The following is a 13,240-nucleotide window of genomic DNA, read 5'->3' on the forward strand; positions in this document are numbered from 1 at the left end:
AAAATTCTCCTTTGACTTTGCAATATATATATATGTATATATATATATATATTGTTTCTCTGCCAGGCTGTGCAAGTCTGACTCTTGCCCAGAGCAGACTGTCAAGATTTGGAACTCCACCGGAAGTGAGTTTGGTTTAGAGTTGTTTTCACTGTAGACACTCAACAAACTCAGTGATGCTTAGTGGAGCCTGTTACTAGTGAGAACTAAAGATCCCTCTGCCATGGTTAGCCAGACCTGATGACTGCAGTTCTTCTTTACTTTTTTTTATTCTAGGAAAAGAAGATTTTCCAGATCCCCTGGATGCATGCAGCTCGGCACGGGTGGGATGTGGAGAAAGATGCCCCACTCTTTAGAAACTGGGCGATCCATACAGGTATTAAATGTCTGCATCCCTTACAGAGGCAGAAACTCTGTTTATTTTTGTTTTCTTCATATATATAAAATCTCCTTGCTTATGGCCTCATGAAGAGGGTTCTGAAAACCCTGTGACTTGTCACCAAGCACCTCCAGGACATGTGAAAATAGATCATTCAGAAGTAATGTCCCACCCATTCCACGGGATCTTAGTCTTTAATTTCCCCATAAATGTGGTATTCTGATAGGTTCTCTGTGGCTACAAGGGACATATAAACCCACTTGAGCCATAAGCTTGAGTTGAATTTTGCTTCCCAAAGGGTAATCAAGAATACATTTATTTGTAACAAATCTTTAGGTAGTGAGCCATTTTCAGGGCTGAACTTTTTACTTGATATTTGAATGTCAGAAGTTGCCTGTGCTTGTTGGTCTTCCAGCCTTCCAGTCTTCACTGTCATCTGCATTCGTTCTCCAGTCCCCCTTTTCTCTCAGGCTGTTTGATAGAAACAGGGTGACCAGTTTGTCCCAGTTGGCCTGAATCTGTCTAGGTTTTAAAAATAAAATACCCACATCTTAAGAATTGTCTTATCCTGAGGCAAACGGGGATGTTCGGTCACTGCAGGTGGAGCCTAGAATGAAGAGATTCCTTTTACAGTCTGTCTAGCAATACTATGTTTCCTGGAACTGCTTTTTGTTTGTGTTTTTGTTTTTAACTTATTGTGTGTTGGGCTGGGGATTTAGCTCAGCAGTTCTGCTGCCTGCCTTGCAAGTGCAGGGACCTGAGTTCGACCCCCGGTACCAAAAAAATAAAAATAAATTTACTGTGTGTCGAATTTTTTCTCCCTTTTTCTTAACCTTTGGCAATTTTGTTTTAGGGAAGCATCAACCAGGAGTAGATAAACCTGATCCAAAAACATGGAAGGCCAATTTTCGATGTGCCATGAATTCCTTGCCTGATATCGAAGAAGTCAAAGATAAAAGTATAAAGAAAGGAAACAATGCCTTCAGAGTATACCGGATGTTGCCCTTATCTGAACGACCTTCAAAGAAAGGTAAAGATATTTATTGACTAAAATAATGATCTCTTAATACATAACTTTGTGCATCCATGATTTATTTCTGTATCTGTAGTAACTCCAAAGGTACAATACCTGCTATAGGTGACAGTTCTACCTTTATCTACCCTGGAAAAATGACTTTCAAGGCACTAAAGGCATAAAAGATACATTTGGAATTTTGATCACATACAAATAAAAGCAACAGGTTCACTGAGAGTTTCAGAGAGAATTTAATGTAGCATAAATGTTTCTCTTTTGTGCTTCATAAATTAATCCAAAAACTACTTCTTTCTTGTCACAGGAAAGAAACCAAAGACAGAAAAAGAAGACAGAGTTAAGCACATCAAGGTAATCTTTGGTTGTTCAGAGAGGAAGCCAAAGTTGTGACTGTATTTGTGATTCACATTCTGAACAAGTAATATGATCTCTGTGGAGTGTTTAGTCTTCTTGGCTATTGTGCTTTATGTGCTTTATGTGTCTCCTCTTTGGCATGCACTCACTTGCAGATACAAGTACACGTATCCTCTGCTTAATCTCATGTTGCTGAGAAACTCATGAATGAAGTCACAAATCCACTTGGAGCTTGACCATCTGAAGCCTCTAACAAACTCTTGGCAGCTGATCACTTTGTTCCAAATAAGCTCGAACAACCTATTTATTCTGATACTAGGAAGTATATTTTCAGCTATTTATTGTTTACTATTTATTAAATAGTATATACTTACATTAAAAATATCTATATAGCCCATCATAGAAGATTAGCTTGAGGACACAGTAGTCATCTTAAGTGTAGTTTTCAAATGATTTTTTTATGGGTCCACTGTAGAACCATCTCTTCTAGGAGGATTTCTATAGGAGTGTGTTTGTGTGTGTGTGTGTGTGTGTGTGTGTGTGTGTGAGTTTCGTAGTAGGCTAGGGTGTCTGAACTCCCCTACAGTTTCAAGATCTTTGTGCGTGGATGTATAGCCCTTGTTAACTCTTGAGAGAGGGACTAAATCTCCCATGCTCAACTGGGGCCACAGTAGGGAGAGAGCAGACATTACAGTTACTGGCTTCCATTTGGGGAGGAAGCTGAGCCCGTGGGTTGAGTGGCACATGTCCAAGATCATGTAGTTATTTAGAACTAAGCTTGAAGGAGATGCTAAATGTTCTGATTTATAACCTAGAATAACTGTTGGAGGAAAAACTCTTAACTACCCAGATAGCATATTTAAAACCAAGTCAGTCAGCTGAAATTGTCAGAAAAGAAATCAAAATAATTTATCTCAGATAATAAAGTCAGACTTACAAAGGTAAAGGTCATTTCTTAGTATCCGTGAGTAGTGCTCCCAGCATGCTCCATGGATACTGAAGTTGACAGGTGTGCAAGTCCTTTATATAATATATAATGTGGTGTATTCCTTATGACCTATACACATCCTCTCGTATACTTTATATCATCTCTAGATCACTTATAGTAACTAATACAATGTAAATAATTATTCTCTATTATTTAGGGAATAATAACAAGGAAACAAATGATACATGTTCACACAGACACGATTTTTAAAAATATTATCAATCTGCTATTGACTGAATCATGGATGCCGAACCTGTGGCTACAGAGGGTTGACTGCAGTTAGATTTTGAAAGAAAACTTAGAGACAGTCAAGTCTCCAAGATACTTACCCCTAGCATGGAAAATAAATGTTTTAGAGCATTTTAACAGTGTTATTTCCAGTTTCATTTTCTCTGTTTTTAGTTTCTTATTTTAAATATAGCATTGTATTAAGGCCTAATTAAAAAAAATTTTTCCCATTAAGTTTATTGGCACATTTAAAGCAAACAATACAGTTACATTTATCATTGGGATCTTGTAAGTTTACAAGATATGTCTTGGTTCTTGTTTTTTCCCCAAACCTCTGCCCTCCCTTCACCCCCTTCACTCTTCCCTATTTACAAAGACTTTGTTTCCATTTTTTCCTCTTTCACATTTTTTTCTTTTGCCTTATTTCCTTTCCCCTCCCCTTCACACTTCCCCTTTAGCCATTTTTCTTCCTGTTTCATACTCTCAATTATACCATTTGAACCTTATTTAAACTTTTAGTTTTTCATACCAGAGAAACTATTCAGTATTTACTCAAGTGTGTCCTATTTATTTCACTTAGGAGTATAGCCTCAGTGTGCATCCATTTAGCTATAAATGTTTCTAGTTTTCCATTCTTTATGCCTGAGTAGTACTCCATTTTATAGAAAAACCACACCAGAAAGGATGGCTGCTATCAAGAAATCAACCAATAACAAATGTTGGTGGGACTGTTGAGGGAAAGGAACCCTTCTCCTTTGTTGGTGGAAGTGCAGGCTAGTGTAACCACTGTGGGAATCAGTGTGGAGACACCTCAAATAACTAGGGTTGGAGGTTCCTCTTGACCCAGCCATCCCTCTGCCAGGAAGCTTTCCAAAAGAATTAAAAGAATCATACCACAGTGATATATGCTCACCCATGTTCATAATAGTTAAAACTCAGCAGCAACCCAAATGCCCATTGACTGAAGACTGGATAAAGAAGATGTGGGGTTTTTTTTAAGGCCTAATTTTATTTTAACTTTTTATTGTGGCATAACTTATACACATAGTAAAGAGACAGATAAGTAAACTTTACTCATAAACCATCACCTCATTTTCAACATTAATCAGATTTTGGCCAGTTTGGCTGAATTTGTATTTCTACCTGCTTCCTGACTTTTAGTGTGAAGTCCTAGCTATTCAATCCATTTTGACATACACAGATACTTTCCTTTTGTTTAGCTTAATATTTTGAAGGAAATGGCAAACATTTTATTTATTTCATCGGTATTTTAGTATACGCCTTTAAAAGATTAATGCTCTTTAAAAATGATACAGTGTGGCTGGGTGTGGTGGAGCCACCCCTGTAATCCCAGCACTCAGAGGGCTGAGGCAGGAGGACAACGGAGTGTGAGGCCAGCCCAGACTGAGACTGTCCAAAATAACCCATCTTATCATTATTGTAGCTGAAAACATTGAAGAAATGACACTAACTTCTCATTATTATCAAATATCTAGCCACTATTTAGAATTCTCGTTGTCTCATAAATTTATTATAAATTTTGTACAGACTAGTTATGATTTTTTGATATTAAGGTTTTTTGTTTTTTTTTTTACTCTGCAGGTTTGCCTGTATCACTTTTTTAAAAATATGTTTTTCATTGCAAGTGAAAAAAAAACACAACTAGTTGTTAGCTGTGTATAGTTACTGACAATGAGAATTTTTAAGGCCTATATTTTGATTAATGTTGTTTTGCCAGAAATGTATAATTTTCCCTATAAATTTGTGATTTTGAATAATTTTCTACCTTCTTAAGTGTGACTGCTCATATTTACTACCATTTTCACAGCATCTAGCCCAGTGCCTGGCACAGAACAAAAAAGCAGTACATTTTTAATAAATGAATGGGTGCATAAGCACTTTTTGAATAAATAATATATGTGTGGCAAGGAGGATGCAGAATTTTGTATTTGCAGTTGCTAGGGAAATAAGAATGGAGTAACCCGTTCACTTTTCGATACATTTTGTCCAGATATCCCCACCATAATCCATTGATTGTCAGGTGCCAATTATAATAAAATGTTCCATAATTTTATGTATCACTAAGAAAGAAAAGCTGCTTCCAATGAAAGGATGGCACACAGTTGACTTTAAGGCATATCCTCTGTCAGGTGTAGGAAATATGCAGCCTCCAATGAACGCTATGAGGTGTTCTCATAAGTAACACATTGGCCTTGCAGTATCTTCCACATGGCCACTAAAATGAGCATGTTGTGGAAGGCACAGCCCTGGGTGAGCCCTGGGAGTAAGGTTGCCTTAGGTACAGCCACGTATGTGGGCGACGTTCCGCCTCAGCAAGCAGTGTATATAATGAAATCCTTGTGTAAGAGAGATGTGCTTAATACCTAAAATGTGTTTCTCGAGGGACATTGTTCCTTCAGCAGAAGGCAGATAATTTATCAGCTGTAAGCACGGAATAACTTTTGAGTGTAAATCTACTTGCCTGTGTCTTACAGACAGCTCCAGAGCCTGCAGGCCAGCAGGCTTCCCAAGTTCTGTGATTCGTGGCTAGTAAGGCCCTTGTGCTAACTTAACGTACCTGTAGAATATTTCCAAAGTTCGTTCTCCAGGTAGTCTGGAATTTTATAATCGTGGGTTTTTGCTAGAAGTCAAAACATCTGATCTCCAAGTTTATATGACATGTGCCAATAAATATATAACTAATAGATTTCTTCTACTGGTGCAAACCTAGTGTAGTAACTAGGTATGGACACATGCTGTTGAGGAGAGCTCTTCTTAACCTTTAATTTGAGTTAGATTGAAGTTTTAAGTGGCAGGCCATATTTAGAACATGCTGGCCAGGTAGCAGAACTTTTCCTGGGTCACTCGGATAGTTTGTCTCTGTGTTCTCTGTTGCCCCTGAGAATAGTTTCCCGGGGCTCATGCCCATGAGGTAACTCAGAAATGGTGCCTTCACATTCTCTGGTGTTCTTGTGAGTCTGGCCTATGTACTCAGTAACCGTATTTTACCTGAACTGGGCCCTGTCTGTGTGAGTGAAACTGGCTGTTAAGGAAGGTAAAACAAGAAAAACATCAGAGAGCAGTACTAGATTGTACATCATCATAAAAGCACTAGTAAGTGTTTTTAAAAATATGGAATAAAGTGCTCTGTGGGGATTCAGAAATGGTTAAGAAGATAAAGAATAAAAGTAGGCAGAATAGAGGGTTATTAGTTGACAATTTTGAGCCCTCCAGGTGGTAATCATGGCTTCACTTGGTTTTCCTGGTGATGAACAGGTTAGCTCCATTTCACCTAGTGAGGAAGTGGGGGCACAGAGCCATTTCCCCAAGGATGTACTGCTTTATGGAGCTGGGAATTCATGTGAGTCAACTCCAAGACTTCTTTCCCCTCACCAGTGCCTCTCAGCCCACTGGAAGCTGTAAGAACTGAGCCAGGTCGTGGGGTGGTGGCATAAAGCGGTAGTCGTTCCCTGGCACTTGGAAGTTCACAAGTGAAAGAAGGCTGAGAGATTATAGTTGTTTGGTCTTCCTTGGACAAGTGAGGAAGATGGCTTAATTGGAGCAGGAGTTTGTGTGAAGGAAAAATGGATAATAAAGACCTTAGGGAGGGTGAATATGAATGAATACTTCCTGCTTGAAGGGTTGTTTTCAGATTGAAAGCACATTGTCCAAAACTGTAAAGTGCTTCCAGATCAAAGCGTTCATGTTATGATGGAGTTATAATTAGAGTGCCCTTACTCTGAAGTCACTTGATGAAAAGTCGGCCTGGCCTGTGTTAATTGTGAATATGGACCCATGGGTAGAAGTTACAGAAAAGCAGATTCTGGTTCAGCAGAACTTTCTTGTAGAACTGTTGGCTCTAACAGCAACATGAGCTGGATTGAACAAAACACAGTGTGCTCTCTGTCACCATTCAGAGAGAAAACTACTTGTAGAGGCTGTTACTGTGTTGATCCCTTCTTTGGTTGGAAGAGGTCTGCAGCTTATAAACTTTAGTTAGATGAAAATCCAGCCAGCAACCCCCTTAAAAAAACAAATAAAAAGCAGAGCTTCCCTGCGTGAAACAAGTTATCGGGTTTATCCTGCCTGCTTTGGTCCCTGCCTGTCTCCAGCTCCTGAGGGCACTGCTCAGAGCAGTTTGAGAGCTGGTTCTCTTAATTGAAAGATGATTTAATGAAAGAAGGCACAGTTGAACTCTCCTGGGAGCAGATTTTCATAGCATGGTGGAATATTAAGAAAGCTCTTCCTGGTGGGGATTGGAAGGCATGGAGGGGAAGAGGGTCTGTGGCAGCAAGTGTGGACAGGGACAGTGGCCTTTGGAATGGAGAGGAGATGTTTCTGCAGAACCTGGAGGAGGAGATGGAGAATGAAGGCAGGAGTGGATTAAGGAGGAGGCTCCAGAAAGGGAAGGTTGGGAATGGTGCTCATTTGTGGAGAAGTAGGCAAGTTTAACTTTGAGCATATTGAGTGTGAAATGGCAGAGAGCACTGTAAAGCAAACGTCAGGTAGAAAGTTGAGTCTAGCATGCTGCAGCTAGGGTAAGTGTTGGAGGTGCAGACGTGTGGTCCTTTACTCCAGAATGACGTTTGCACACATTGCAACCATGTAGTCCTTGCAGAGATGCCTTCTCCAAAAGAAGCTCTTTTTAATGAAGACAGATCACTCAAGGAAGGAGAGGGAGAGAAGAGTGAGCTAAGGAGAGAAGTCAAAAGGGGAAGCTGCAAGGAGAAAAGGAAGAGAGGTAGAGTGACCTGGCACCATTCCAGGGAAGAAGGGAAGGAGTAGGCGCGTGACTCTGGCTTGTCTTGTAGAAAGCTTCTGCCTCCTGTGGCATCGTGGCTGCTGTGGGACGGTGTATTCCCCACCTTGGTCCATTCCATGGCTTACTTATAAAGCTCAGCTCTCAGCCTGAGATTTTGTTAGCATAGAGACCTGGAAAGGCCCTTAAATTGTATGACTTTAAACTGGCTTGAAGCTTTGTGCAGATAATGAGGACTTAGGGGTAGGACATGTGTTGGGAGAGGGAAATGATCTTATGACCATCACACTGGGTCTCGGGAAGGAAGATGCAGTCAAGGGCCTCTGACATGGGGATGATACTGAGTGCACTTGGAACAGAGATGAGAAACTGTCCAGCAGAGCCATCCGCTGTCTTGTAACTTAGGTTTACCCCATACCCATTTAGCAAGACTTGCCTTGAGAACAGCCAATGGCAGATTATTTTATAGGTCAGAAAGGGCATGCTTGTTCTTGCACTGTCTTTGGTGCAGATTTGATTTTGCTTAAATTGTACACCAAACTTTAGATTTATAATTACACAATGTTTTCTTGGACCCAAATATTTGTCAGAGCTGGGTGGCTGGTACATGCCTATAATTCTAGCACTCAGGAGGATGAGGCAGGATTGCCGTGAGTTCAAGGCCAGCTTGAACTACACAGTGAGACCTTGTCTCAAAAAACAAAAAAGTAGTTGCTGTAAATACTTGACAGAATATATATACCATGTAGGTATCTGGACCAAGCATGGTCTGTTCGATTTGCTTTGGAGCAATGCAAGAGGATTAGGAATGAAGACAACTACAGGTTCCTTGGTGTAGAAGAGAACCTATATCTAAATTTAGAAAGGCAACAGTGAGAGGAGGCTGACTCAGCATGAAGCATGCCAGGTTATGGAGCAGCAGAAGGAGGTAGAGCTGAGATGGGCAGTAGGAGGGCACCAGGGAGGAACAGAACATGCTGCAGGCCTAGGCCATCGAAGACCTGCACTATCCCCGTGCACGTGTCACATAGAGAACTGTACATCTCTTTTCCTAATTTGGGATCCTTGGATTTTTAAATACGGTTTCAGTGTCGATATCCCTATTTCTCTTTATCTTAAAAATTTTGACTCAGTTTAATGAAGACCTTTCTCTCATGGGCCTGTCATTCTTTGCCCTGGACGGAGACCTTTCCGGGAGGGCCTGACTACATTTTCATGTACAGTATACTGTCTTGCCCTTCCAGAGTGGTTGTACAAATGAGATGTTTTGCACTGAAGGCTTTGAAACTGACATTATGTGTTGAAGTGGAGGTGGGAGGAGTAAAAGAAGTCTATCTTAAAACAGTCTATCTCCATTGGTAAAATGTTCTGTTTCGTTATACTGTAGAAATAGAATGTAAGGTAGGGATTGGGGGAGGAAAACAATGATCCAAATAGTTCTGTCTCATCTCCATTGGAATGTGTACAGGATACAGGTTTTATTAATACCCAGAGCTCCTAGAATTGAACCCTGCTGTGCAACTAAAGATTGGGTTCACTTCCTGTCTCTTATCAGACTAAAAGTAGTATGATGGTGGAAAATTAACTTAGTCTCTGAGTCATGATTTTCTCAAGTCAAAAATGATAAAAGTATCATTGCCACTGATTAAACTGTAGATCATGTGAAACACTTTGAGATCTTAGAGGTCTTCACTTGAGAAGTCAGAATAATTTAGATTTTTGTGTATATACAAATCTGACTGCCTCATTTCTTTGATAAGAAATCAAGAAACTGAGTTAAAAATTGACTTCCGGTCGCAAAAGAAGCTCATAAAAATCAGCAGCTCTTTCTATAATTTAATAAGTACTTATCTTAGTTTTTTGCGGCAGGTGAGGAAGTAACAGTGGGATAATGAAATGTGGGGGGTGGTTGGGAGGGTCAGATAGAAAAAGGACCATTGAGGAAGCCATCAAGAGAGGGGGGTGCCATCAGAGAGGTAGGAAATTATAGCAGTGTCAGATAACTCAGAACTGTCGAGGGAGTGTTTGGTCCTTCCTGTAGGAGGTCAGAGTGTGGGGTCTAGAGAAAGGGATGTGAGAAAAGGCCACTGGATCGGGATGAACAGATTTGTATCGATGACTTTGGATAGTAGATTACATTTATATAATAGTAAGTGCCTTGTACATATTTATTTAATTTAATTTTTGCAATATCCCTGTGACATGGATCCTCTTATTACTCTCAGTTTACAACTGTCCATAATGCCCTGAGGGAGGCTTAAAGAGGTTAAATAAAGTCCTGTGCCTGTTCAGAGTGGAGGAGTCAGGCTTTGTGCCCAGGTCTGGCTGATTCCAGAGCCCATGTTCTTACTGCCCTTCTGGGAGCTTGATTCCACGAGTGGTAGTGGAAGAGAAACTATGAGCACTTACAAGGGTGCAGGTGAGGAGGTAAAGTTAGAAAGGCAGACATTTCTTCTGAAGTTTGGCTATAAAGGAAGAGAAAAACTCACAACTCAGGCCATAGGCAAATGTATGTTTTTCTAGAAAGGTCAGATTTCTCATTTGGGATTTAGAAATGTGTAAGATGTTGGAGAAGAAAAAGGGAAAACTTCTGTGCAGTAGGGCTGTTCTGAGCCTTTCCTGATGTTTAACCTTTGGTACATTGGGTAAGCCATGCAGTATGTGATTTTTTTTAAAACTGAGATGAACAGTAAAGTAATGATTTTGAAGCCACAGTTGTTATGGTGGAAGTTTGCCAGGTAGCATCATGAAGGTGGAGAATGTTTCCCTTCCTTACCTAAGCAAGGAAAATTCTGTAAGATTTGGAGGCTTATCATTGATTCCAAGTAGTGCATAAATAGATAAGAACACTTACCATGACTTACTACTCTTGACTCTTCAAAGCATGGTCTTCTCTACTGCCATGATCCTCAGCTCCCAGTCCTATGTTCTTTCTACTCCCCCACCCTCCTCTTTGTCTTGGATTCTTCAGGAATTGTCCTGTGTGGCTTTTGTCCAGCTTATTGCTATCTTTGAGGCAAATGCAATCTCACCTTGAGAAAATTCTCTCCTCAAAATGCTGAAGGTGAATGTATACCTCAGGACCGGCTTTCTGGGACCTGGCCAGTACCGTGGGAGTGGAAAAGTTCAAGTGCACTTGAATGAGGCAGACATTCAGAGCTGTACTAAGAAAATAACTTATTCTCACTTGAGTAGAAAGAGTGTGTAGCCTCTTGGGCTGAGTGGGATATTTGGGTACTCGAATGACACTGATTGGAAGCCATGGGCCTGGGCACCTGGACTTGGGCCAGAGCGATGGAGTATGACCCATGTTACCAGCCAGCTACCTGGTGCAGGATGGTCAAGGGACCTGAGCCCACGGCAAACCAAATCTGAAGAGAATCCATCCACAGTGTCCACTAGGTTCTTGTTCTTGGATCAGTTGTTGAGGTAGAGTTTTTTTTAAAGAAGTAATAGCAGAAGTAGTGGTGTTTCTCCTGCCTTAGAGGGGAGGCCAGGAGTTGATCCTTCCAAGCTCTCCCTCAGAGAAGGAGGAAAAGTTAGAATCTATGGAATGCAGGGGATACTTCTGCGACTCTGCTTATCCCCAGAGCTATTGTCTGCAGCTGTAACCATTTCCTAAAGGCAGTCCAGATGAGCTGGTACCTTTTCCTTGAAGGAAAATGAGTGAAACTAAATATCTAGCAGCACACTCTCAGCTGCTTTAACTCAATGCTAATTTAAAGACGAACATGAATCATCCTATTGTTATAGAAATTAGACAAAGGGTAGAATTTAAGCTAAGGAAGGGGAAGAAAGTGTTCTCAATTCTTTTTTCTTTTCTTCTTCCTAGCAAGAACCAATTGAGTCATCTTTGGGGCTTAGTAATGGAGTAAGTGATCTTTCTCCTGAGTATGCGGTCCTGACTTCAGCTATAAAAAATGAAGTGGATAGTACGGTGAACATCATAGGTAAACTGTTTTGACATCTTATTTTTTATATACACAAGCAGACTCCCAGGTCTAAAATCTGTAAAACAGAGATCTTGAAATAAAATAGTAGGAGCAAGTCTTGGAACCATCTTAGAATCCCAGTTCCAGTCCCTAGATTTTAGGACTAAAAAATAAAGGCCTTTGAAGATCACATAAAGAAACCTAGATGGGTCAGACTGAAGAAAAGAGTGACTTCCAGGAGAAATGTTTTCTCCCCCAGTGGCTGATGGTGAGCAGTTCTTGATCGTTTACTTTTTGGTCTTGAATGAAGATGTGATTAATTTAATTTGGGAACCAAAGAGAGGAAAAAATGCTCTAATTAGTTTTCTCAGCAACTGTTTCATGCACCCCTGATACCGAGGTGCTGCTCATTTTACTGAGCAAGAAACTGAGGCACAGAGCCTTGTTGCAAAGGGCATAATCTGACTCAGTGGATATTTTGAACACTGTCTACATACCGCTCATTACTATGCACAGGAAGTAGATAAAGGAACAACGCAGGCCCAGTTCCTGTTTTCTTGGAAGGAAGCAGACATTAAAGAAATGCACAGATAAGCACACCATTCCCATCTGTGGTAAATAAGATAAAGAAGAGAACAGAGCAATGAGAGAGGATACCCTGAAAGCAGGCTTAGATGGGGAGTTCTCAGGGGATAATAGAAGCGGGTTCTGGGGGACCTGCAGGTGCTCTGTGGGGCAGACACCATGGGGACCCTGGGTGGGAATGTGTGGCGGAGCAGCAGGGCGCACACACCAGGTGAGACACATGAGGGTGGCATATGAGGTCCCCTCCGAAGTAGGCAGAGATGATATCGAGGCTTTTGGGGGCATGGGAAGGAGGTTGGGTTCGATCGTACATTACTGGAGAGTGGTTTGTTGAAAAGTTAATTGAAGTGTAACATGGACAATAAAGTGCCTGCATATTTACATGCACACACAATGGAAGAACCACTTCTCGGTGGGTTTTAGAAAAGAAGTGAGAGCTGTGAAATTCATCTCAGTTGAGTCCACGGGGCTGTGATGGTGGATACCAGGTGGAGACCCTTTATTAGATGGAGACCTAGCAGTGAACTGGGCTCAGTTTTTGAGCCAGAATCCAGAGCTGGGCCTTTCTGGTCCTTGGGTACCTTTGGTTCATGAAACTTTGCTCCCGTCAGGCCTTTTGATGTTCATAAGAACCGGAGAGATCAAACCGCTATAAAAGTAAGCCTCCTGGCTGGATGCTTTCATTTCTGGGATCTCACTTGAACACGATCAGGAGGCACAGAAAGTGTAGACATCAATATCCTTTCCTTGCCCTTGGTTTTAGAGTTGTGGAGGTACAGTGGACCCTTGACTTACAAACTCAGTTCATTCTTGGGGGCTGGTTGTAGCTCAAGTTGGTCAATCGAAGGCTCAAGTTCCTCTACACAACCTTCAAAGTCTCTCTCCTATGCACAGGCAGATCTCAGTGTCCTTAGAGAGACATTGGCCCAGGATTTCTCAATTAACCCCACACAGTAAGGGGTGTTGTAATGTTCCTTCCAGA

At 41.1% G+C, this 13,240-nt stretch overlaps 1 protein-coding gene across 9 annotated transcripts in view; it reads left to right on the forward strand.

The window, feature by feature from the left end:
• Irf2 (interferon regulatory factor 2) overlaps positions 1–13,240 on the forward strand; it is an 87,779-nt gene that overhangs the window by 52,273 nt on the left and 22,266 nt on the right. For all 9 annotated transcript variants that reach the window (XM_010641050.3, XM_010641047.3, XM_010641046.3 and 6 more), the window contains 4 exons: positions 277–376; positions 1,233–1,409; positions 1,717–1,763; positions 11,574–11,691. In XM_010641050.3, the coding sequence (XP_010639352.1) occupies positions 277–376; positions 1,233–1,409; positions 1,717–1,763; positions 11,574–11,691 (442 nt within the window). The remainder of the gene's footprint in view (positions 1–276; positions 377–1,232; positions 1,410–1,716; positions 1,764–11,573; positions 11,692–13,240) is intronic.

The sequence above is a fragment of the Fukomys damarensis genome, unplaced genomic scaffold (genome assembly GCF_012274545.1).
Source record: "Fukomys damarensis isolate Sample0158 unplaced genomic scaffold, DMR_v1.0_HiC HiC_scaffold_18, whole genome shotgun sequence".
NCBI classification, from domain to species: Eukaryota; Metazoa; Chordata; class Mammalia; order Rodentia; family Bathyergidae; genus Fukomys; species Fukomys damarensis.